Source organism: Oryx dammah, unplaced genomic scaffold, assembly GCF_014754425.2.
Source record: "Oryx dammah isolate SB20612 unplaced genomic scaffold, SCBI_Odam_1.1 HiC_scaffold_11058, whole genome shotgun sequence".
NCBI classification, from domain to species: Eukaryota; Metazoa; Chordata; class Mammalia; order Artiodactyla; family Bovidae; genus Oryx; species Oryx dammah.
The window spans coordinates 2,271,498-2,299,222 of NW_024080452.1; the positions used below are offsets into that span (position 1 = coordinate 2,271,498).

The 27,725-nt window shown below is 37.7% G+C and overlaps 1 protein-coding gene across 2 annotated transcripts in view; it reads right to left on the bottom strand.

Moving 5' to 3' along the window:
- LOC120860386 (calcium-transporting ATPase type 2C member 1-like) overlaps positions 1-27,725 on the bottom strand; it is a 126,239-nt gene that overhangs the window by 47,924 nt on the left and 50,590 nt on the right. For both annotated transcript variants that reach the window (XM_040236187.1, XM_040236186.1), the window contains 4 exons: positions 24,401-24,490; positions 22,145-22,180; positions 18,524-18,585; positions 18,062-18,170 (listed from right to left, as the gene is read on the bottom strand). In XM_040236187.1, coding sequence (XP_040092121.1) covers positions 18,062-18,170; positions 18,524-18,585; positions 22,145-22,180; positions 24,401-24,490 — 297 coding nt within the window. The remainder of the gene's footprint in view (positions 1-18,061; positions 18,171-18,523; positions 18,586-22,144; positions 22,181-24,400; positions 24,491-27,725) is intronic.

Consider the following 27,725-nt stretch of genomic DNA (forward strand, 5'->3'; position numbering starts at 1 on the left):
ATAAAACTTTGACTTATTCATTTAAAAAGTTATTTACTAATGCTTATAATGTCCCAGGCCCTATACTATATCACATCCAATGGGAATCAGCATGTAAACAAAACAAAGGTCCTGTCCTCAGCTTTTAATCTAATGGGAAAACGATTTGAAAAAATAAACAAGGGTATATATAATATAATGCCTGACAGTAGGGGGAAATAACGTGGTAAAAATGGAGAGTGACACTTTAGAGAGAGAAAAGCTCTCAAAGCAGATGGGCCTTTGGCAGAGCCCTAATTTCCTTCTCCAGGGGATCTTCCTGACCCAGGGATCAAACTCAGGTCTCTTGAATTGCAGGCATATTCTTTCCATCTGAGCCACCAGGGAAGCCCCAAATCTGAGTTCATTACTTCACCTCAACTACAAATAAAAAAAAACACCTGCCATGCTAAAAGGTAATGGACTTTTTATTTTTATTTTTTAAATTAAAAGAACACATTTATTTGACTTTTCTTCCCAAATTCATCTTAGGACTGTCTGATTTTTCACATTTTATTAATAAGTAAGAAAAAAGTATAGGTGCCCAGGTGGCACTAATGGTAAAGAACCCACCTGCCAAGCAGGAGAAGTGAGAGACAGGAGTTCAGTCCCGGGTCGGGAAGATCTCCTGGAGGAGGACATGGCAGCCCACTCCAGCACTCTTGGTTGAAGAATCCCATGGACAAAGGAGCCTGGCCGGTTAAGGTCCATGGGGTCAGAGTCAGACACAACTGAGCGACTAAGACGCCAAGAAAAAAGTTAGGTTTTTTCCTTCAAAGATGATACTGACACTAAAAACAGTCAGCCGACACTTTGTTGCTCACTCTCTGGTAGGCACCAAGCAACATACTTATACCAAATAAACTACAAACAGTTACTCAGCTACTAGCAACTCCAAAAGGCAAGAGCGAGTAGTTCAGTTCAACTGCTCAGTCGTGTCCAACTCTTTGCAACCCCATGGACTGTAGCACACCAGGCTTCCCTGTCCGTCACCAACTCCCAGAGCCTACTCAAACTCATGTCCATCGTGTCGGTGATGTCATTCAACTATCTCATCCTCTGTCGTCCCCTTCTCCTCCCGCCTTCAGGGTCTTTTCCAATGGACTGGTTCTTTGCATCAGGTGGCGAAAGTATTGGAGTTTCAGCTTTAGCATCAGGCCTTCCAATGTCGTAGTATCCCTATTTTTCAGACTTGTTGAAGGAGTAAGGCCTCCTCCAACATCATACAGCTAGTAAGCTGTGAAGATGAAACTTGAACACTGACAAATTAACTCCTATTTTTCTAAATCCCAAATCAAAATTAAAAGTTTTCTTTGTTTAGCAAGCTCCTCATTAATGCTTGTTACTAAAATCATTAATGCTTGTAATTTTCTGAGCTTTTAATTAGAAAAACTTAATAAGAAACAGAAACTTGTATACAAGTTATAGAAAGAACTCCTTTCTCTGTGAGAAAAGTGAAATTTACATTTTTCCAGTGAAGACTTTTTACTTTAAATGTAAATCTTAAACAAGAATAAATGCCAGCATTAGGTGGGTGTCTGTAGGGACAATAATTTGTATTTTTAAAGAGGCAGGAAGCATGGCTTTACTATGTGAGGGACCCAGCTCTTCTGTGTCAGCCTTCAGTTCAGTTCAGTTCAGTTGCTCAGTGGTGTCTGACTCTTTGCGACCCCATGAATCACAGCACGCCAGGCCTCCCTATCCATCACCAACTCCCAGAGTTGACTCAAATTCATGTCCATCGAGTCGGTGATGCCATCCAGCCACCTCATCCTCTGTCGTCCCCTTCTCCTGCCCCCAATCCCTCCTAGCATCAGAGTCTTTTCCAATGAGTCAACTCTTCGTATGAGGTGGCCAAAGTACTGGAGTTTCAGCTTTAGAATCATTCCTTCCAAAGAACACCCAGGACTGATCTCCTTTAGAATAGACTGGTTGGATCTCCTTGCAGTCCAAGGGACTCTCAAGAGTCTTCTCCAACACCACAGTTCAAAAGCATCAATTCTTCAGTGCTCAGCCTTCTTCACAGTCCAAATCTCACATCCATACATGACCACAGGAAAAACCATAGCCTTGACTAGATGGACCTTTGTTGGCAAAGTAATGTCCCTGCTTTTGAATATGCTATCTAGGTTGGTCATAACTTTCCTTCCAAGGAGTAAGCATCTTTTAATTTCATGGCTGCAGTCACCATCTGCAGTGATTTTGGAGCCCAAAAAAATAAAGTCTGACACTGTGTCAGCCTTTGCATTGCAATAATCATTTAAGAGAGTAAGAATTTTAATTCAGATTTCTCTACAGAAAAGAGGCCATGTAATTTTTTATACAACAGCCCTGTCTTAGTATACAAACTAATGTGGAAGAGAAGGGAGCTTTGGGCCCTTATTTTTTTTCTTATATAATTATACATTTGTAAAACTTAAAATATTAACAATATATTATCTTTTTTCTTATATAATTATACATTTGTAAAACTTAAAATATTAACAATATCAATGAAATTTGTCTAAATCATACAATATAGCATAACTCTCAACTGTCTGCTGAACGAGAATATCTTCTAAGTGACAAGGTACTTTTTCTTAATGGTGATTGTGAGTCACCAATAAGTCTCTCAACTGCTTTTCACAGAAAACAGTTTTGAAAGAATGAGGGGAAGGCAATCATTTCTAAGAAGGGTAGTACTTAATAAGGCAGGCAAGCCTAATTATTACAGTTTAACAAAGTCACAATTTAATTCATCTGAAAAGAAACGTATCGGAGTCATTTAACCAATGCATTCATGAAAGTTAAGATAAAATGAAATCAAAGAAATAGCCAGCTCCAAACACCTTCAGAAGAGTTGTTAAAAGGGAAACTGATTACGCTTCCTCAGGCACTATGGTGGAGATGTAAATTAAGACCCAACACAGTTCAAAAGGCAGACTGTAAAAAAGAACCAAGGTGCATACATAATCCACAATCTGAATAACATCTACAGAATTAAAATGGTTGATAAAAGTATCAAGATTATTCCTATAAAACATTAGGGAGAAAGAAGGTAAATGCTAACTAAAGTAACAAAGATTTCCTGGAAAGCAAAACGTGACTGCTTAAAAAAAAATTCATTAATGCAGTACAACTGCTAGCCACAAATAAGTTCTTCAACTAAAGCACATCTTGGTGTCCTGTATGCTGCTAGGTTAATTACCTTGAGTTCAGAATTAAAAGCAATTGGAAATGGGTTTCTTTCCTCAGAAAGGTATTTTTCAAAATAGTCATCTGCAACTGCCTGATCATGATAAAATTTCTTACTTATGCTGTCAAAAATTAAGATTCCTCTTACCGTTTATTCAAATGAAGGAAATATAATTAAAAATTCTTCATGAGCTCTAGCTTATTAATCAAAGTCCACCTACCCAAGTATTACAAGAAATGAATTTGATCCTATGGTAAATGCTTGCAAACTTTGACTTAAGAGTACAGATTCAACTTGATCAAGTTGCTAATAATTTAAAGGCAATAATTTAAATTCAGTTAACAATGATTTATAGGATATTTCACTAAGACTATTAAAAAGAACAAAATTTTAAAAGGGAACCTATTTTTGCAATAGTCCTTTCCCACCAACGTAAAATAAGAATCTTAAAGTTAGTCAGTGTTAGTGTTAGTCACTTGGTCGTGCCAAACTGTTTGGGACCCCATGGACTGCAGTCCACCAGGCTCCTCTGTCCATAAGATTTTCCAGGCAAGGATACTGGAGTGGGTTGCCATTTCCTTCTCCAGGGGATCTTCCCAACCCAGGGGTTGAACCCAGGTCTCCTGCACTGCAGGCAGATTCTTTACCGACTGAGCTACAAGGGAAGCTCAAACAAGGACACTAAGTTTCACTTCTAACCTACCCATATAATCTTTTTAAATTCTAGTGACTTAGTGAGAGGTCACAAAGAGTCAGACATGACTGAGCAACTGAACTGAACTGAATGAGGAAAAAAGAAACTCTTTCTCTTCAGCATTTTAAAATGAATAGTATTCTTCAGCTCACTATGCTATTTAACAACTGAACTATAAAAAGAAGACAACAAAACACTAAGCAGAGCTTCAGTTTAAATAATAAGTCTTAGAGAACCAACACTCTTATTGCTCTACATACGGACTGGTTTTCTCAGTTGTATGATAATACTATTAAAGAAAAATACATCTTTTCCAAACTCAAACACACATGATTACATCAAACAGCTTTTAGCGAATATGCATGTTTCCACATTCCACAAATAAACCATATACCTTTTCCAACATTCTAACTTAATTTCTTTTGACAGCTAGTTTAAAATCTCTTAATATGTTTGTAAACAAACTGCTCTTTTTTACAAGTGTGCATGTAAGTTTAACAATTCAGAAATTTAAAAGCAAAGTTTCAGTGACAAATCACAATATGGAAGGGCAACATGCTGAAATCAATTTATCAAAACACCTCCCAAAAAAATACACTGAAGTCAATATAAATACTTATAATTCATGAATAACATCATAGACAATAGTAGAGCAGGGCTCTCAATCAGTCCCTCCACTCCTGTTCCTAACATGGGACTCCCTGGTAGCTCAGACGGTAAAGCATCTGCCTGCAATGTGGGAGACCCGGGTTCGATCCCCGGGTCGGGAAGATCCTCTGGAGAAGGAAATGGCAACCCACTCCGGTACTCATGCCTAGAAAATTCCATGGATGGAGAAGCCTGGTGGGCTACAGTCCATGGGGTCGCAAAGAGTCGAACACGACTGAGCGGCTTCACTTCACTCCTTCCTAATATACTGTAAGTTGTGTGTTCTGACCTGTCCGGCAGTTCCCTGAAGGACTGGTACCGACGCTGATCTTTATTTCACATCCTAACTCCAGCTAGAGTGGCTTTCCAGGTATTTGCCTGAAGATTAAACATACGTACTAGCAGGAAAAGGATAGAACACGGCAAAATTGCAGACAAACCCAAAGCCTGAAAAGGAAGAGAGTAAGGTGGAAGTTCTTTGAAGAAATAAAGGCTTGGAAGGGCCACCACGTATACCAGAGTGTAATGTCCAGAATCAGAAGCAAGTTCAGAAAAGACCTGAGAGGACCCTACAGATGTGAGTCTGACACAGTAAGAAGTGAAGGTGTGTGAAGGCAGAGTGATAGGCAGCCTAGCTCAGTGATGAAGAAGTGCCCCAACTCAGAGAAAAGCTGGAAAGAGCAGGAGAGTGGCACTCCCCTCTCCTACTCCCGGTTTTTTGGCTTCAGATGATAAGACTGACTCTAAAGATAATAAAACAGAAACTTCAGGGCCACAAAAAACAAGGAATCTTGTCTTTGTAAAAACAATTTGGAAAAGTCACTAAACAAACTGGACTGCTGCAGCCCTCAACAACCAAAAACAAACCCTAAGGAAGGAGCAAATCTGATGTACAGAGTTACGACATCATAATACCCCAAATACCTACTTTTCAACAAATAATTATAAATACAAAGAAATAGGAAAGTATGGCCCTTTCACAGGAAATACTAAATTGACAGAAACTATCCCTGAGGCAGGCCAGACATTAGACTTACTAGAAAAACCTTAAGTCAACTGTCTTAAATGTGCTCAAAAAGGAAACCATGGATGAAGTATTAAAATAAATCAGAAAAGCAATTAATGAACAAAAAGAGAATATCAATAGAGAAAGAAGAAAGAAATCTAGGAATTCCTTGGTGACCTGATGGTTAGGACTCTGTACCTCTACTGCCAGGGGCCTATCCCTGGTCAGGGAACTAAGATCCCACAAGCAGTGTGGTGTGGTCAAAATAAGAAATCCTGATACTGAAAAGTATAATAAATGAAAATTTCACTAGAAGGGCTCAGCAGCAGATCTGAACAAGGTGGTGGGGGAGGGGGGTGAAATGAGCAAATCTGAAGATAGGACAATTGAAATTAACCAGTCTGAAAGGCAGAGAAAGAAAATGAAGGAAAATGATCAGAGCGTAACTATCTGTGGAAAACTATCAATCATACCAATTTCAGCATTATAAGAGTCCCAAAAGAAGGGGGAGTGGAACCTAGAAATGAGCAGAAAGAATATCTGAAGAAATATTAGATGAAAACTTCCTAAATGGAATGAAAGACAGGAATTTACACATCAAAGAAGACAAATACACGCCAAACAGGATAAACTCAAAGACATCTATACTGAGAGATTTTATAACCAAACTGCTGAAAGACAAAGACAGAATCTTGAAAACAGCAACAACAAAGCAATTCAACATGTACAATGAACTCTCAATAAGATTAATATCCCATCTCTTATCAGAAACCATGGAGGCTAGGACCAGTAAAATGACATATTTAAAGCACTGAGGGGGGAAAAAATCAAACAGAATTATATATCCAGCAAAATTATCTTTCAAAAATGAAAATTAAGATAGTCTTATTTTTTAAATAGCTAAGACAATTCATCACTAATAGAAATGTCAACAAGAAATACTGAGTCCTTCCAAATAAAATGAAAGAATTTATAAAATAAAATACTTTAAAGCCATGTGAAGAAATAAAGATTTCAGTAAAAATAATAACAACAAAAGTAAAAAATAAATGAGCAAAGGATCTGAATACACAATCTCCCAAAGAAGACATACTGGTGGCCAACAGGCATATGAAAAGATCATCACCACTAACTGCTGCTGTTGTCCCATCGCTAAGTCCAGTCTGACTCTTTGTAACCCCATCAACTGCAGCACACCAGGCTTCCCTGTCCTTCACTCTCCCAGAGTTTGCTCAAACTCATGGCCATAGAGTCGGTGATGCTATCTAACCATCTCATCCTCTGGCACCCCCTTCTCCGTTTGCCTTCAATCTTTCCCAGTATCAGGGTATTTTCCAATAAGTCGACTCTCTGCATCAGGTGGCCAAAGTATTGGAGTTTCAGCTTCAGTCCTTCCAATGAATATTAAGGGTTGATTTCCTTTAGGATTGACTGGTTGGATCTCTTTGCAATCCAAGGGACTCTCAAGAGTTTTCTCCAGCACCATAGTTCAAAGGCATCAATCCTTCGGTGCTCAGCCTTCTTTATGGTCCAACTCTCATATCCATACATGACTACTAAAAAAAAATCACAGCTTTGACTATATGGACCTTCCAGCAAAGTGAGTTCTCTGCTTTTTAATAAGCTGTCTAGGTTTGTCATAGCTTTCCTTTCAAGGAGCAAGCATCTTTTAATTTTATGGCTGTGGTCACTGTCTGCAATGATTTTGGAGCCCAAGAAAATAAAATCTGTCACTGTTTCCACTTTTTCCCCTTCTATTTGCCATGAATTGATGAGACTGGATGTCATGATCTTAGTTTTTTTAATGCTGAGTTTCAAGCCAGCTTTTTCAATAATTGTTAGGGAAATGCAAATCAAAACCTCAATGAGATATCACCTCACACCTATAAGAATGCCTATTATCAAAAGGACAAAAAATAACAAGCCTTGACAAGGATTTGGGAGAAAAAGGAACCCTCATACACTATTGGTAGGAATGTAAATTGGTACAGGCACTATGGAAAACAGTATGAAGATTTCTCAAAAATTCAGAATAGAATTACCACATAAACTCAACTATTCTGTATTTGGTATTTATCCAAAGAATACAAAAGACATTAATTTGAAAAGATATATGCACCCATATGTGTTTCCTACATCATTATTTACAATAGCCAAGACATGGAAACAAAATTAAGCATCCACTGATAGATAAGTGGATAAAAATGATCACACACATACATATACACACACAATGGAATACTAGGTCAGCCATAAAAATAAATGAAATTTGCCATTTGCAATAATGCATATCATCTCTGAGAGTATTAAGTGAAATAAGACAGAAACAGACAAATAGCATATTATTTCACTCATATATGAAACCTAACACACACACTAAAATAAATAAAATAAATTCAAACTCACAGAGAACAGACTGGTGGTCAACAGAAGGAAAGGAGGTTTGAGAGTGGGCAAAAGGGATGAAAGGGTCAACTGTATGGTAATGGATGGTAACTAGACCTTTTGTGGTGATCATTTTGTAGTATATACAGATATCAAATTATAATGATATACAGCTGAAACTTAAAAAACATTATATACAAATTTTACTTCAATTAAGAGCCCCCCAAAATCAATGGAAACCGATTTGCTATTTGAAATTCACAATAAAGAATGCTGTGTGTTTAAGTAAAATAAGTGACTGAATGAAATGAATCAACGCGTCAGGGACTTTCCTGGTGGTCCAGTGGTAAGATCTGCCTTCCAGTGCATGGGGCACGGGTTCAGTCCCTGATAAGGGAAGTAAGATCCCACATGCCACGGGGCAACTGAGTCCACACACTGCAACTAGTGAGTGGCCCACAGCAAATATTGAGCCCATGTGCTCTGAAGCTGACACGCCAGAACTAGAGAGAAGCCCCCATGCTGCAGTGCAACTAAGACCTGATACAGCTAAATAAATAAATAAGAAATTTTAAAGTGAATCAAGCATTTTAAAAAGGGGAGACTGGAGAAAATCAGAAACATAAAAAATAGAGCACACATAGAAAACAAATAGCAAAATGGCACAAAAAAGTTGTTCTCTACCAGTAATTCTTTAAATGTAAATAGATTCATAATAGTGTAATACAGTCATACAACAAAATACTATTATTTCACAATAAAAAGCAGTGATGTACTGATACACGCTACAACATAATGAACCATGAAAACATTATGTTAACTAAAAGAGGCAAGACACAAAAGACTGCAGTGTATACTTCCATTTATATGAAATGTCCATAATAGGCATATTTATTCAAACAGAACAAGCAGACTGGTAGCTACCAGGCTCTGGGGCAAGGAGATAAAGTTGGTGAAGGCTAAAAGGTAAGGGTTTTCTTTTGGAAATGATGAGAATGTTATACACTTGTGGTAATGGCTGTACAACTCTGAAAACTACTGAATTATACATTTCAAATGTGTTAATTGTTTGGTATGTGAACTATATATCTCAATCAAGCTGTCTTTTAAAATATATATATTTTTACATGTGGTGGATGTACCAGTACTTTTCGCACAGACTAAGAGCTAGTTATGAATGCCCCACCTCAGATCTGCCAAAACAGAACCCAGATGAGTCCTGTTCATATTAAAAGTTAGGATGCACTCCCCTAGGGCCATTCTATGTTACAGAAAGAAAACAGCCCTGAAAGCTCACACAGTTAATTCATTACATAAGAAGACACATTTTATTCTTTTAATTACTTTGTTTGCAAGTTGGTGTCTCCCAGTAGAAAGGGCAAGAAACTGTCTTTTGCATTTCCTAACTTTGAAATCTGGTATAGCAGTCTATACACAGTACTCAACTATTTGTTGAATGGCTAAAAAAATGACTTTGTAACCCAGACTGATTTCTGAAGAGAGGGACCACATTTTGCCTAAATATGCTAGCAAATGTTAGAAAAAAATCTCTTTTGAAAAAGAATAGCAAATCAAAGCAGAATCTGTTTTGTCAGAATATCAAGTTTTCCACTGAGTAAATGGAGAAATTACTTAGTAACTCAGGAAGTCAGGTGCTCTGACATAGAAAGATAGCTCCACTAATGGAGTTACCCAACACAGAGGAACCTGCTTGCTAGTGGGTATTAACAAAAGAGCAGGCAAGAACGTGAGCCTTACAGAAAGGGACATAATGCATAACTGAGATTTCAGTCAGAGACTACCTCTGACTGTAGCCAAGGGAGGTCTGTGCTTATTCAATCACGCTCATTGTCTTTGGTTTTTACTCGCCATGGGTACTAAGGAACAACCCTAAAGACACCAGAATCTACTCAGTGAGCCAAACTATTGTCATATAACAAACTGCGTGGATTCCTGAAGTAAAAAGGGTCTCTACGCAATGCCGACTGGCTGGTTCTACACTTAGACTTCCAAGCCTGGCCCAAGTCGATCTTGACTCTTAGTGCGCCTTTCTGCGCAGATCTGAAACTTCTGATCTAGTGTCATAAAAATGGCTTTCCGGCTCTCAACCACGTAAGTGGTAGTTATCTAATAGAAGTTTGATACATTTAGAAAAACATCCTATCAAAAATTGGGATTAGGAAAAAAAGAAGTAGCAACTGTACCCTGTGTGTAGATTGTGAGGACAGTCTCAAAGAATGATATGCGGCACACGAGCCACAAAAGAAAGTGTCAACAGAATTAATCTTTCAGAACTCCAAGTAAAGAAAAATCTGGGTATATTTCAGTCAACATTTTGGGTTTAGTTAGAAACTTTCAGCTAAGAGGTAAAATATTTTCAACAGTCAAAACAAACCTGCTTTTCCTCTATTACATTGTTTTCTCTTACAAAAAATTCCTTATTCAAATACTGATATAGACTATACCTGGAAGATTATGGAAAATATTTCATGCTTCCAAAAAGGCAAAATGTACTACTATACAAGCACATGCAGTCTATAAGACTGCTTTATCTAAAGTCGCTAGGAGACCAATCCCTCTAAAGTATTGGTTACTCAGTTGTGTCTGACTCTTTGTGACCTTATGGACTATAGACTGTCAGGCTCCTCTGTCCATGGAATTCTCCAGGTAAGAATACTGGAGTGGGTAGCCATTCCCTTCTCCAGGGGATATTCTCTACTGAGGGATCAAACCTAAATCTCCTACATTGTAGGCAGATTCTTTACCATCTGAGTAACCAGGGAAGCCCAATCCTTTGGCAGCCACCAATTAACTGGCCAGGGTGCCTCTTTTCAACTAGTATTTAAAAATTAAAATAAAAATCCTTTGGTAAAAAAACTAGAAAACATGCCCATAACTCAATTCCTCTAAGTCTTACTATCCCAGCTCCATGAATAATTCTAAGCTTCCTATGCTGGTAAGGTTACTGTCACCAACACACATTCGCTCTTTCCTTGGCTATGGAAAACTGACTCAAGCAAGAAAACACAATACAAAAATCTTTAAGTTATCAATATTAATCTTCTTTAAAAAGGGTTTTACAAAAGATAGGCTCAGCCTGCTACAGACTGAATTCTGTCCCCCTAAAATTCGTGTTGAACCCCTGAACGCCAATGTGAAGTGACGGTAACTGGAAATGAGGCCTTGGGAGGTGGTCAGGGTTAGAGAAGGCCACGTGGGTGAGGCCCACATAATGGGATCAGTGGCACTGTCTCACGAATGGAGACCACTCTTTGTACCATATGAAGATACAGCGGAAAGGCTGGAAGACAAAGAGAGCCCTCACCAACAACCCGATTCTGCCAGACCTTGACTGTGGACTTCCCACTGCCTAAAAACAAACAAAATAAATGTCTGTTGTATAAGCCACCAAGTATATCATATTTATTACAACAGCCTAAACTGACTTAAGACCCAGCCAAAACACACTGGAAAAAAGTTATATAGCAGTCAGGTCACTGAACATACTGACAAGATGCTACTGCAGGCCCACGTAAGAATTATAGCTAAAATATGAACCAAAGAAATTAGGACAGGAACCCCCGAGTTGCAGCAGTGACAATGCTGAAGTGGCAACCTTGGCCACAGTCCACGTCCACAAGAAAAAAATTATACAGCAAAAGTCCTGGGCTTGCTTTTTCCTAAGTGAAATCCAAGTTCTTTATTGTGAGAAATTAATAATATCCCAAGGCTGAGGAGTCTTCTGTTTTCCTTACACTTTAATGAAAAGTTTGTTTCATATATAAAGTTGGTACAAAGGTAACTGCGGTTTTTGTACTGTTCTAATTTGTCATTTGATATTGGAATACATTCTTAATAAAAGTGATTGTTATACATTATTTTAATGTGCATTTCTTGCTTTATGCTTGTTAGTGACATTATTTGGTGTTTATATCTTAAACTAGGTATTTGTGTTAGACAAAAAGCAAATTCAAGTGATTTTCTTATTTGAGATCAAAATGAGTCATAAAGCAACATCAACAATGCATTTGGCCCAGGAATTGCTAATGAACATACAGTGCAATGGTAACTCAAGAAGTTTTGCAAAGGAGACAAGAGCCTTGAAGAGGAGAAGCTTAGTGGCTGGCCATCAGAAGTTGAAAGTGACCAACTGAGAGGATCACAGAAGCTGATCCTCTTACAACTACATGAGAAGTTGCTGAAGAAACCAATGTCAACCATTTGACAGTCATTTGGAATGTGAAGAAAACTGGAATCTGAAAAAAATCCAATAAAAGTTCAAGGGTGCCTCTTGAGCTAACCACAAATCAAAAAAAATATATCATTTTCAAATGTCATCTTCTCTTATTCTACACAACAACAATGAATCATTTCTCTACTGGATTGTGACATGCAACAAAAAGTGGATTTTACATAACAACTGGCGATGACCAACTCAGTGGTCAGACCTAGAAGAAGCTCCAAAGCACTTCTCAAAGCCAAACTTTCACCAAAAAAAAGGTCACAGTCACTGTCTAATAGTCTGCTGCCTGTCTGATCCACTACAGCTTTCTGAATCCTGGTGAAACCATTACATCTGAGAAGTATGCTCAGCAAATCCATGAGATGCACAGAAAACTCCAAGGGCTTGCAGCTGGTACTGGTCAACAGAAAGGACCCAAGCTCCATGACAATGCCCGAGCACAGGTCGCACAACCAACACTTCAGAAACTGAATGAACTGGGCTACAAAGTTTTGCCTCATCTGCCATATTCACCTGACCTCTCACCAACCGACTACCACATCTTCAAGCATCTCGACAACTTTTTGCAGAGAAAATGCTTCCACAACCAGCAGGAGACAGAAAATGCTTTCTTAAGAGTTTTTCAAATCCCGAAGCACTGATTTTTATGCAAAGGAACATTTTCATTTTTCTTGTTCAGTCGCTAAGTCCTGTCTGACTTTCTGCAACTCCATGAACTGAAGCATGCCAGATTTCCCTGGCCTTCATTATTTCCGAGAGTTTGCTCAAATTCATGGCCATTGAGTAGTGATGCTATCTAAACATCTTCTCCTCTGCCACTCCTTTCTCCTCGTGCTCTCAATTTTTCTCAGCATCAGGTCTTTTCTAAAGTGTCAGCTCTTGGCATCAGGTGACCAAAGTACTGGAGCTTCAGTACATCAGTCCTTCCAATGAATATTCAGGGTTGATTTCCTTTAAGATTGACTGGTCTGACCTCCTTGCAGTCCGAGGGACCCTCAACAGTTTTCTCCAACACCACAATTCAAAAGAATCAATTCTTCATTGCTCAGCCTTCGTTATGGTCCAACTCTCACATCCATACATGACTACTGGAAAAACATAGCTTTGACTACATGAGTGTTTGTTGGCAGAGTGATATCTCTGCTTTTAATACACTGTCTAGGTTTGTCATAGCTTTTCTACCAAGGAGCAAGCGTCTTTTAATGGCTGCAATCACAGTCCACAGTGATTTTGGAACCCAAGGAAAGAAAATGTCATTGTTTCCACCTTTTCCCCCATCTATTTGCCATGAAGTGATGGAACTGGATGCCATGATCTTAGTTCCCTGAATGCTGAATCTTAAACCAGCTTTTTACTCTCCTCTTTCACCCTTATCAACAGGCTCTTTAGTTCCTCTTCACTTTCTGCCACTAAAATGATATTATCTGCATACCTGAGACTGCTGATATTTCTCCTGGCAATTTTGATTTCAGCTTGTGAGTCATCTAGCCTGGCATTTCTCAGTCCAACATTTTGCAACAGGAATAAACAAACTTATTTCTCCTTGGCAAAAATGTGTTGATTGTAATGGTTCCTATTTTGATTAATAAAGATGTATCTGAGTCTAGTTACGAGGATTTAAAATTCACGCTCCGAAACCACATTACATTTGCACCAACCAGCTAGCCTTAGATAATCTTTCACCATAACCATATTCAGCAAACAACACAACACTCCAATAAGCCAATTTAATTACATCAAAGGTAGTATCCTGTGTCTAGAAAAGAAATGTACCTCATTAGCCTTCTTATGTCTTCAGTCAACACATTTAAGTCTAGAAAAAAAAAAAGGCTCAACTCTTTCAGTAAAGTGGCCTCAATCTACTGTCAAAGTAGTTGCAAAAACCTGCCTGTGGTACCAAGTAGTAGGTAAAATGAATAGCAGAGAGAAGTTATCAGAAGGAATTAAAGACGGTCAACTATACATGTAAAGTGGATTAACTGAAACAAAATCAACCTAAGCAGCACAGCACTGACAAATAAAACATGTGCTGATGAAGTGCTGAAAAGCTAACAGATAGGGGGGAAACAATCACAACTAATCAAATACTCCACAAAGCATGTATTTCTAAATTTAACAGCATCAAGCATTAAAATGTAGAAAATATTCTCCTATTAAATTCACACTGTATCTTTAATATATATTTGCTGAATGGATAAAATATGTACTAATTCATATTCTGACAATTTTTCTTCTACATGCATGAGATAATTTTAGTTATTTGAGATAATTCTCAAGTGCTGCTGCCCTTGTGTGCTCAATTGTGTCTGACTCTTCTCAACACCAGGCACTGTAGCCCACCAGGCTCCTCTGTCCATGGAATTTTTCAGGCAGGAAAACCTGAGTGGGTTTCCATTTCCCACTCAAAGGGAATCTTCCCAATTCAGGGACTGAACCTGCATCCCTTGTGTCTCCTGCATCGGCAGGTGGATTCTTCACCACTGCACCACCCTTGTGTAAATGAAAGCCCTTAAATACTTTACCAAATCAAATGGTGTTTTGAAGTTTCTATGTCATTATACTGTAATGGGAAACATTTTCTTCTATCTATCCAAGTGAGGAAGTCTGCTTCTGAATAAGAAAAGAAGCACTCCAGAATAAATGGTAACAAAAACTTCCCAGATTCAAATAATGGTTGTTAGGCAGAGGAGAAGAGGATTTATATTAAGTGACAGGCCTACTACATCTCTAAGGAAAAATAATTCAACGTCTTGTCATTAACTAAATATCAGGGATAGGAGGAAGGGACAAAAATGAGTAAGAAAGATATAGAAAGACCTACTAAGGGGAGAAAGAAGGTAATAAAGTAAAATTAACATTCCCAATACTTACTGTATTGTATTATTTCCACTCAACAATTAAAGCAATCTGATATCTTTCAAAGGATAAATTTTTAAGTATTTGGAAAAAAGACTTCTCTCTATTCCAAGATTAAATGAAGCTTGTACTTATTACAATTCCAAATGTCCTTCAGGCTTTCCATAACCTCCATATGAGAACCCATGTTTTGGGACACATTAGGCATTCAAAGAATGAAAGCTGCAGACACGTCAATTCCTATCGATGAGACTGGTGTGGCTCATGGACTGCGGTCTCCTTTCACTAGGTGTCTAACTCTGTCCCTTCAATGTATCCTACACCTAGTGGCAAGATTAAAGGTAACACCATTGCCAGCTGGTTATGACCTTCAAAGACAAATCCCAACCAATAACATCTGAAGCAGAGCCTGGTTTCCAACACTCCACTGGATTCTGATCCCACCAGATATGTTCTATCTACTCCTAACTTCTCCAGCTCTGGATCACATACCAGAACACTCACAGTGATTCTGCAGATTCTAAATTCTGCAGCTGCTCCATCTCTACCCAGTACTACCCTTTGATTGGGCTTCCCCAGTGGCTCTGGCTTAATGGTAAAGAATCCGTCCGTAGCACAGGTGACTTGCAGGAGACTCAGGTTCAACTCCTGGGTTGGAAAAGGCCCCTCAAGAAGAAAATGGCAACCCACTCCAGTATTTTTGCCTGGAAATCCCCATGGACAGAGGAGCCTGATGAGCTACAGTCCATGCATGGGGTTGCTAAGAACTGGACATGACTGAGCAACTAAACAACCACCACCACCTGTCAATTATCACCACCAGACCAATTGCTGTCTTGAGGCACTCTCTCATTTCACTCCAATCAGAAGTAACCTCTCTCTTACCGAAATTTTCTACTCCATTTTTTGTACTTCTGTTTCATTTACCCAGTTTTAAATCTTATCTTATGGTGAGATCTGTGAGGGTATGAACTCTATCACACCTTCTCTGTGTTTCCCACAATACGTAAAACTCCCATAAAGATCTACCAATTCACTACAGGGACACCTCAAAAGACTCTATGAGAAAGATGTATATTTAAAGGAAAAATTTTTTTAAACATCTTTAGATATGTCACTTTTTAATATCTACTTTGATAATCTCAGTATTTTCAGTAAATATTTAACACATTTACAATTAAATTAAGCACTGATACAATGGGATTGTATACATCTTCCTACTATTTGTTCTCCACTTGAGTCAACTATTTATTCTATATTCCTATTTCTGTTCTTTTATTTTTTGCCTTCATTTAAATTTTAAAAAGTTGTTTCTTTTCTTATACATTTTTTAAAATTTTAACTATAGTTGATTCCAAATTGTAGTATCAGTTCAGTTCAGTCACTCAGTCATGTCCAACTCCTTGCGAACCCATGAATCGCAGCATGCCAGGCCTCCCTATCCATCACCAACTCCCAGAGTTTACCCAAACTCATGTCCATCGAGTCGGTGATGCCATCCAGCCATCTCATCCTGGTCCTCCCCTTCTCCTCCTGCCCCCAATCCCTCCCATCATCAGAGTCTTTTCCAATGAGTCAACCATTCTCATGAGGCAGCCAAAGTATTGGCGTTTCAGCTTTAGCTTCAGTCCTTCCAATGAACACCCAGGATTGATCTCCTTTAGGATGGACTGGCTGGATCTCCTTGCAGTCCAAGGGACTCTCAAGAGTCTTCTCCAACACCACAGTTCAAAAACATCAATTCTTCAGTGCTCAGCTTTCTTCACAGTCCAACTCACATCCATATATGACCACTGGAAAAACCATAGCCTTGACTAGACAGACCTTTTTTGGCAAAGTAATGTCCCTGCTTTTGAATATGCTATCTAGGTTGGTCATAACTTTCCTTCCAAGGAGTAAGCGTCTTTTAATTTCATGGCTGCAATCACCATCTGCAGTGATTTTGGAGCCCAAAAAAACAGTATAGTTGATTTCAAAGAACAGTTAAGATCAAACCAGTCAATTCTAAAGGAAATCAACTCTGAATATTCATTAGAAGGACTGATGCTGAAGCTGAAGCTCCAATCCTTTGGCCAACTTATGTGAAGAGCAACTCATTGAAAAAGACTCTGATGCTGGGAATGACTGGGGCAAGAGGTGAAGGGGGAGACAGAGGATGAGACAGTTGGATGGCATCACCAACTCAATGGACATGAGTTTCAGCAAACTCTAGGAGATAATGAAGGACAGGGAAGCCTGGGATGCTGCAGTCCATGGCATCACAAAAAGTCAGACGTGACTTAGTGACTGAACAACAACACAGTTGATTTTAATGTTGTTTTCATTTCTGCTATACATCAGTGATTCAGTTATACATTCTATTGTTTTTCCTATTCTTTTCCATTACGATTTATCACAGGATACTGAATATAGTTCCCTGTGCTATACAGTAGGACCTTGTTGTTTACCCATTCTGTATATCATAGTTTACATCTGCTAACCCCAGCCTCCTGCTCCATCCCTTCCCTAATCCCATGCCCTTGGCAAATACAAGTATGTTTTCTGTTTGAGTCTGTTTATTTCAAAGGTAGGTTCATTTGGGTCATATTTTAAATTCCACATATAAGCAATATCACATGGGGCTATTTGTCTTTCTTTTTGCTGCAAATGGCATTATTTCATTGTTTTTCATGGCTAAGTAGTATTTTATTGTATATATGTACCTTCATTGTGAACAAATATCTTCTTTATCCATTCCTGTCAATGGACATTTAGGTTGATTCCATGTCTTGGCTATTGTGAATAGTGATGTATGATCACAGGGGTGCATGTATCTTTTTGAATTATAGGTTTGTCTGGATATATTTTTTAGCCCCTTCCACCATGAGGACATAGCAAGAAGGCACCAACGATGAACAAGAAAGAGGGTCCTCACCAGGACGCAACCATGCTGGTCCCCTTGATCTTGGACTTCCAGATGCCAGAACTGTAAGAAGTAAATTTATCTCTGTGGTAGTTTGTTATAGCTGCTAAAACAGACTAAGACATCAAACTCACCTCAAACAAGCGCAAGTCAGCAGGAACCCTGTCCCCAACGGAAAGGCAGACTGTATCACCTGGAACTAGGTCTCGTGCAAGCGTATGCTCCAATTTTCCTTCACGCACACTGTAACATAAAACAGAAATAGCCACAGCTGAAGAAAGCAAGCAAGACCACTGACTTTAAGAAATTCCTTCCAGTGGGCTTGCCTGGGAAAAATATATTGCATTATCACACAGTCACATACAAAAGGTATCTGCTAAATAAATCCATGTCTCAATCATCTCAATAAAATCAGAAGTAACAAAAGTTTTAATAGTACAACTTGCTATAATGAGTAGACCATGAATTTTTCACGTCAGATTAATGGTTTCTACCTTATGTTCAGACAAATCTTGGGCCACAAGGTATATTGTACTAGTCACATTTAATTTCTACTTTTAAGAGTAGAAATCCGTTATCAGAAACAAGGATCATACCAATGGCATTCTGGTGGCATAAGTTTACTTAGTTCTTCAAGAGATTTTTCTGAACGATATTCCTATTAAAAAAAAAAGAATGTTAGTAAACAATATTTACAAAGAAATGCAATAAGCACATTCTTAAGAACACATGCTATGTTAGACTTAAACATTTACCTAAACCATTATTTTAACATTTCTCCAAATTTTTATCTTTTTGTTTACTTATACTCCCATGCAAACATGCGTGTCCTTTATTAAATAATGTTAAATTATAGGGGCCAAACAATCTAATTAAATATTCTCAATTCTATATTTCAATATTCAGTGTACAAACCTAAGGTCAAGTTACTGATAAAGTGAAGAAAACTAATATTAGTATAACCAAAGAGTATATAATTTTCATTCATTAAAAAGTTAAGATTACTGAGCCTCATAATTAAGATAATTTTACTTTCAGTGTTTAATGACCAAGGAAGTCAAACAATTAAATGCAAATAACACTGGCACTGAAGATTCACGCCATGGCAACTGTAAAGGTTTGTGAAATATGTCTGTGGGAGAAACATGAATTAAACAAGGAGTGAGACATGGCTGCCCTACCGCAAAAGACATGTTTCCCAAGACTCTGAATCACCCAAAGGGGAAATTCTCAGGAGCCCTAACTCTGTGAGGCTCAGTCTTCCTCCATCCATATAATCACAGCTGACAGAGACATCCTTCAACACACTATACTATTTAGTCCAACTTCCATGGACTGTCTCACCTCATGCAACGTCACTGCTATTTTTGTCTCATTCTGCACTAAGTACACCAACTTTTTGATCTAAGGTTAAAAAGGAGGAGAAGGCGTAGGGAGAGTAATGGAAGTGAAAGTTGGGGTGGGGGGAGTTCTGAAATGACTGCAGTGCTAGCACTAATCAAAACTGCACATCCATCACAAACATTTTCAAATAGAAAATGCAAAGCTATATAAGAATAACTTAGAAATAAATCTGTCTTTACTACTAAGACAAGAGGAACAAATGTGAGAGCACAGTAAATCTGTAAATATAAAAACCACAAGACACCCAGTGCAATATACAGCATAAGGAACATTATAATCTTGTATGGGGACAGATAGTTACTAGACTTATCACGGTGATCACTTCATAAGGCATGCAAGCATCAAATCACTATGTAGGGCACCTGAAACTAACAACATCGTATGTTAACTATACCTCAATTTAAAAAAAAATTACAGACACCCTTCCCCTAACCATACCAAGGATATTAAGGAGTTTAGAAAGTTTTCCAAAAATTCCATAAAAGGCTAGAAAATACTCACCAGTCCTAGATCCTAGTCATGTAAGACATAAAAGCTGCCCAATCTTTACCTCCCTCTTTAAACTTCTTAGCATTTACTCCCTACAACTACAAAGTGAAGTCGCTCAGTCGTGTCCGACTCTTTGCGATCCCGTGGACTGTAGCCCACCAGGCTCCTCCGTCCATGGGATTCTCCAGGCAAGAGTACTGGAGTGGGTTGCCATTTCCTTCTCCAGGAGATCTTCCCAACCCAGGGATCGAACCCAGGTCTCCCTCATCGTAGGCAGATGCTTTAACCTCTGAGCCACCAGGGAAGCCCCTATATCAAAATGATCCTTCAACATACCACCAAAAACTAGACAGCCATCTCAAATGAACACCTAAAAGTTAAATTGTAAATTTATTGTAAAGGCAGCATCAATATGTAATTATATAGAACAATTAGCTATTTTTATGGCTCCAAGCAGGTATAAGAGGGATGGGAAATGGAGATTAGAAAGGATAGTGGAGTCAGATATAAACATTAAAGGACTATAAAAAGCACTCTTCAAAAATAGAGGTAAATACACAAACATAAATAATACTAAAAAACAAAGACTTTCTGAAAGATTTCTGACAGTTTTCTGACAAAGCATTAATGTAAATTCAACAAGGAGTAAATAAGACCCATGTAGAGAGGATTTTTAATTGTTACTTGTAGAATATTTTGTTCTGTCATAAGCACATTTGGGGAAAAGGCTCACATCTGCATAAAAAAATCAAAACTGCCAATCTGAAACTGGGCTTTTCATAAATGTTTCAATTTGTTCTTGAGTTTTCCTTCAAACGGACCTATCATAAAGATACTTGGCAGACGGTTTCAGCCATTAAGATTTAAGGTGTGCAACACCATTTTTAGTAAAAGTCCATACAATGTTAAAATCGTCATTTTGTGGAACTTTTTTTGAGGGTGGGAATTATTTACCAAGCTACTAAGGTCTTCGATTTTGTTGTTGTTTAGTCACTAAGTCATGTCCAACTCTTCTGCAATCCTATGGACTGGAGCCCGCCAGGCTCCTCCGTGGGATTTCTCAGGCGAGACTCCTGGAGTGGGTTGCCACTTCCTTCTCCAGGGCATCCTCCCGACCCAGAGACCAAACCTGCGTCTCCTGCACTGGCAGGCGTATTTTCTACCAGTGAGTCACCAGGTAAGCCCATAAGGTCTTCCATACAAAATGATAATTCTGTAAGAATTCTTATGAAGCAAGCCACTCCACACATCTGTAGCACTACTAGTGATGCAAAGGCATTCCAGCTACTGGTCCAATGGATCGGTCATACCATGCAAATGACCATGAATGAGACCCAGACGGGAATGACCTCTGCTAAACTAGCCCTCAACCTGCCTTAAGGTAATTTTTATGTTAAAACATAAAAGAGCATTTCCTACATACAGGATCCCTGATGGTGTACTAATGCAACTCACAAAGTTGTTGCAGATAATCTGATTCCAACCGGCTTTTTTACACTGGGTGGCTATAAAACAAATTACTAAATTAGAGATTATCACAGGACACCTGGATGATGACAGGAAATAACCAAGGAATATATCACAGATGTGAAAATAACCACAGCCACTTAAACTATGCTCTTTCGATTATAAACATGAACTTCAAATGACATATTACAGTTTTCCTTAAACTAGAATAATTCTTCTAGTTTTATTAACGGTGCTTCAAATTTTTAACCATCAAATGACACCTGCCAACACTGTTCTAAAACCTGCAGAAGTTATCAGATATTTAAAGAAACATAAAACTAAGCCCATGTTTTTATTTATGTCTACACTAGTCAATCGAAATTCAGACATTATCTCTATATTATTAATTTTTTTAAACAGGGTTCCTTTTCATAAATTTTCTTTACTGTCTCAGTGCCTGTGCTGAATGGGGAAGTTTGATCCAGATCAGAACATCCCTTCCATAGATGAACAAAGAGTTTGAACCCTGACCCAATTTTTTAACTGGAAAAAATTTAAAAGTCTATTGCTGGATTTTATTTCTATTTCTGTACTTTTTGTTTCCATCTGCTTCAGTTAACTTTAAATAGAAACACCATCAAATAGAAAACTAAATTTTCTTCATGCCACTGCCTAAATCAAAGCAGTAGTGTTGGTTCCACAAACTTCCTTTAAGAGTTATTGTTTCTGAAATTATTTCAAAAACATAGAGCAAATTATTCTGAACAACATACCCATCCCCCAATAATTAAACATTTTAACATAAACCAACTTGATTTTTTGAAGCAATTAACTAAAATACCATTTTATAATGTTATCAAAATGGACTTACTCACCTGAACAAAGGCGACCGTAACAACGATAAGTATTGCCTAAACGAAACAAAGAAACAAGTTTTTTAAATCAGACACTGAAGCTTCTGAAATAATTATTAAATCATATTTTGTTTTTCTGACTCTATCTGCAGCCCCAAGACACCAGACACCAAGCACAGGACAGCCAGGGAAGGAACCACAATTCTGCCTTGAGGCCTAGGGGTGGAAAAACCCACAGCTGACAGGAGTCTGCCTCCCCGGGATTGCTTCTTAAATGCTCTGATCTCAGGATCCCTTTACAATCTGAGGACCAGCTTTCATTTATGTGACTAATAGCTACTGATATTTACCATATTAAATACTTCTTTAATTACTGGGTTTTAACTTCCACTTTCATCTAAAAAACATAAGTGCATTATATGTTAACACGTACAATATTTCTTATGAAAAACTCTTTTGCAATCCCACAGATTGTGGCCAACCAGGCTCCTCTGTCGATGGAACTTCCCAGCAAGAATACTGGAGTGGGTTACCATTTCCTTCTCCAGAGGATCTTCCCGACTCAGGGATCAAACTCATGTCTCCTGAATTGGCAGGTAGATTCCTTACCACTGAGCCACCAGGGAAGCCCTATGAAAAATATATCACTCCCCAAAATTGTGAGAAAAGTGGCAGTGTTTTCAATTTTTCCATCTTTGGTGTCTGCTTTAATACTGGGTTGGCCAAAAAACTCACTGGGGTTTTTCCATTCTATCTGCTTCTGCATTTAATTTATTGACATATGTTAATTTGGCTAAAGTATATGAAAAAAATTCAGCCTCATACAGATACTGTTGGAAAGGGAGGAGTTTATTTTAAAAGCCTTTCAAATAATTGTGGTTTTTATTCTTAGCTACTACACCAAAATTAGACAACTGCTAGTAACTTTAAAAGTAATTTGCAATGTAGAATCTAAAAGTAAATCAGTGAACTTTTCATAGTCTGTTATATTAGAATCAGTCTCCTTACTATTGTGAATGAATATTTTGTATCATCATGCACAGGTCATTTAGAAAAGGTTGATTCACTGGGTTATTCAAATCTTCCAAGTGTTGACACATTTTATAATTGTTCAAAAAAAATCACATTCACTGAAATCACTACTGATCTCATTAGAATAAGGTCTTAAAATAGGGGAGCTATCCAGCATAAAAATTTTGCAAAGTTCTAGTTACTACTGAAAGCTTGAAGTTTACCATTGGTAACAAATTCTGTCAGTTGTTTCTCTTGTAGTGAAAGGTTATTTCACTCACTTTCAAAAAAAAGTATGCCAATTATTCAAGTCTTAATACCCATAGTTCGTGTATCAGTCATTCTTTGGAGTAAAAGGCTAGTTCACTTTAGCACACAACCTTTCCTTGGGACAATCACCATACTTCAATCAGTACTTCCTATTTCATCACACAGAACAGTAAAAACATATATACTTAAGGATCAAGATTTAGTAAAATTATTTTTTACTGTTTTATCGAAAACATTACTAAGAGAAACAGTGAAAGAAAACAGTAAGTACTAGATAGTTTACTAGATAGGTGGCCCTATCTTGAGGCAGACCAAATGGTTTTACCCACATCACTTTTGTTCCATTAATGCAAATGTCTATAGCAAAAAGACAAATAACATTTTAGCTTTATGAAAGTAGTTTTGGCCTCACATGCTCCCTAAAAGAATCTCATAGACTTCCAGGAGTCCACAAGCAAAAGCTGGAGACTTTGAAGCTCTGTGTTCATTTCTCCTGTGCAGTTAAGCAAAACACACTTGCTTTAATCAATGCCTAGACTTACTATAAATTTTTATACTACAATGAAGCAGAGGGCAAGAAAAAAAAAAGATGAAAACTAGAATAACCTAGCTGGAGAGAACAAAATCTTACATAGTAAATATACAGTGCATTGTTAAATATTTTTAATTTCAAAAATGTCAGGCTTCAGTTCACAACTAGTCAAACATATTCTGAATTGGAAAGTAAAAGAAATTAAATATTTAATTGGAAAATTATTATAAAATGTTTCACATCCATGAAATTATCAGGTTTTTAAATAATTCCCAAGGGTGGGAATCACAGACCCTTGAACATTACTTGAGATCACTGCAACTAAAACCAGAATCTAAAAAAAAAAAAAAAAAGGCAAACCTGAAGAAAACAGTAAGGCATCCCTCAATTCATATTCTAAAATAAAAGCCAATCCTAATTTATACAATTAACTAACAATTTAAAAATACATATATTTTTCTTACCACAGTGATACTGACAGCATCATCAAACTGATGCATTAAAACACTGATGACTGCAGAAGCCAGAAGCAGCATGATAAGGGGATTTTTAAACTGAAAGTGAAAACAAACAGCAATTCAACAGTTTTGCATGAATGACAGTTGTATACCATCACAACAAAAGCCTTAAAAAAAGAAAACAACTATCAGGGCATTACTATGTAAAACTAAGAATTGACCAATTCTTAGAATACACATGTATTTTTAGTATTTATTAATTTAACCAATAAGCTGTTCTGAATCTCTACTGGGTCTAGAATAAATGGAAAATGACTTTTATAAAGATTTATATTAAGCACTGGTTAGAATACCTAAATTATGAACTTCAAACACTCTCATCATTCCTATATTTTAAGTAAATGGGCATAAATTACAATTCTGTGGTTGACCCACCCACCATAGGAACAACCAGACCCCACCCACCAGTGCAACTAAGAGCATACAGTAAGATCCTCGCCACAGAAGCTGAATATTTTCCCAACACTGTTTCCCTGACATCTAGCTAGCAGAGACAACAGTATCTAAAGAAATAAAAACCACAGTACCAACTCAATCAAGAAGCTCTTAAAACAAACAAGCATCAGAACAACCCCAAATCCTTCCAGTTGGACATCCCAGTTAAACGTCAGAGCTCTGTTGCTGGAGTGCCTTCCTCTGATGAAACGCTCCCAATAGCCGTCAAAGCTGCAAGGTGACTTTGCAAAGAATCCGTCACGGCGGATAGCCTCAGCCTCTAGATATCATCAGCTCTTAACTTAGACACCACCGCCTCCTACTGCCTTTATGGTTCCATTCCCTGGCACAGCATCTACAGCTCTGCTTCACAGCAGAATCTTGAGAAGGGCTTCCAACAAATGTCCACTTTCACACCATAGCAATCAAATCAGAATCTCTGGGCACAAGACCCAGGTTTTAGCATTTTTAAAGCACTCCCCCAAGTGACTCTAATGCACAGAAGATTGGAAATCACTGCTCTAACAAAATAAAACTAAAACTGCAATGTGGGGGTCGACAAACCACACACAAACTGAGTCAGAATACCTGTGTTTGAATCCAATTCCTTAATTTTTTAAGCCCCAGAGGTGCTTCATCTACTAAAATACTACCTTGTACTAAAAACTGTGTAAGGATTAACCAAGAATGTGTATTAAAGCACTGTGTATACTATAAAACCCGCCAACATTAGCTGTTATTATCACACTCTGAAAGCAAGGTTCACAATCATTTTATTTGCCCCTAAAAAAGCTGTGCTGTGGTACTAAGGACACTACCTGATAGATGGCAGGCTCTAGACAAATGTCTGTAGAACAACAAAGATGCTGTTCTCTGTAGAGGAGTGAAGAGTCACTCAGTGCTTTATGATTAACAACTGACAGTTAATGCTAATTACTGCTTAGCAATAATTAACAGCATTAATAATTAATGCTAATTATTACTTGACTATATTACAGGCACTATATTTCATCTCATTCTCATAGCAATACCATGATGCAAGTACTCCGACTTTGAAACAGGATCAAGAAAGTAAAACATTAAATCATATTACCCAGTGATAAGTCAAATCACTGTAATTTATAAATCCAGAATAAACTTCTGAAGTTCTGGATGATGTGGAAATACGATAAAGGTGAGAATACAAAAATACATATAAAAAATATTCCATTAAAAACAAGATGGACACAAAGTTCGTCCCTAAAAATTCAGTTTTTCTACTTTAGACAAATTCATTTAACAACATGGTAAATTTTGCTTCATTAACAAGCAAGCCCCCTTAGAAAAGTTAAACATAGACCTTTTTAAAAAAATAATCTGAAAATTAGAAGGCATTACAAAGTTTCTTTACTAAAAAGAATCTGTTTGACAAACTAACTCTACTAGCTAAAAATTGGCCACAGGAAGTTTGTAGCTTTTCACTAACATGCTTATTATCAAGATAAGAAAAATCATACAGCAAATCTTTCTGAAAAGATTAAAATATTAATAAAATATAATAGGTTGGTGCAAAAGTAAATGCAGTTTTACACTGCTTAACTTTGCCATTTGATTTTGGAATACATTCTTAAATAAATGTGGTTATGTTATACATCATTTTAATGCACATTTCACTTTGTTTTTCTGCCAATGACTTATTACTTGCTGTTTATTTTAGACTAGGGAAATGATGTTAGACAAAAAGCAAATTCGAGCAATTTTCTTGAGTTCAAAATGTAAAGCAGAGGAGATAGCGCACAACATCAGTGACGCATTTGACCCAAGAACTGCTAATGAATGTACAGTGCAGTGGTGGATCAAGAAGTTTTGCAAAGGAGACAAGATCCTTGAAGGTGAGGAGCACAGTGACTGGTCATGAGAAGCTGACAACGACCAACTGAGAGGATCATTACAGGTGACCCTACACAAGAAATTGCCACAGAACTCAACACTGACCATTCTACGGTCATGCAGCATTTGAAGCAAATTGGAAAGGTGAAAAAACTCCGTAAGTGGGTGCCTCATGAGCTGACGGCAAATCAAAAAACCATTATTTTGAAGTGCCGTCTTCTCTTTTATGCAATGAAAATACACCATTTCTTGATCTGACTGTGATGTGTAACAAAAAGCGGATTTTATATGACAACTGGCAACAATCAGCTCAGTGATGGACCAAGAAGAAACCACCAGGGAAGCCACAAGAAACTCCAAAGCACTTCCCAAAGCCAAACTCAGACCAAAACAAGGTCACGGTCACTGTTTGCTGGTCTGCTACAGGTATGACTCACTACAGCTTTCTGAATCCTGGCGAAACCAGTACATCTGAGAAGCATGCTCAGCAAATCCATGAGACACACCAAAAACCACAATGCCTAAAGCCAGCATCTGTCAAAAGAAAGGGCCCAATTTTTCTGCACACCACCAGCCGACCTCACAGTACGCAACCAACAAACACTTCAAAAGTTGAACAAATTAGGCTACAAAATTTTGCCTCATCCACCATATTCACCTGACCACTCATCAACTGACGACACTTCTTCAAGCATCTCAACAAGTTTCTGAAGGACAAATGCTTCCACAACCAGCAGGAAGGAGAAAACGCTTTCCAAGAGTTTGTCAAATCCCAAAGCATAGATTTTTATGTTACAGAATAAACAAACTTATTTCTCATTGAAAAAAATGTGTTGATTGCAATAGTTCCTATTCTGATTAATAAAGATGTGTTTGAGCCTAGTTATAATGATTTGATATTCACAGTCTGAAACCGCAATTACTTTTTCACCAACCTAATAATTTAAAATAGCTATTTTCTATTGAT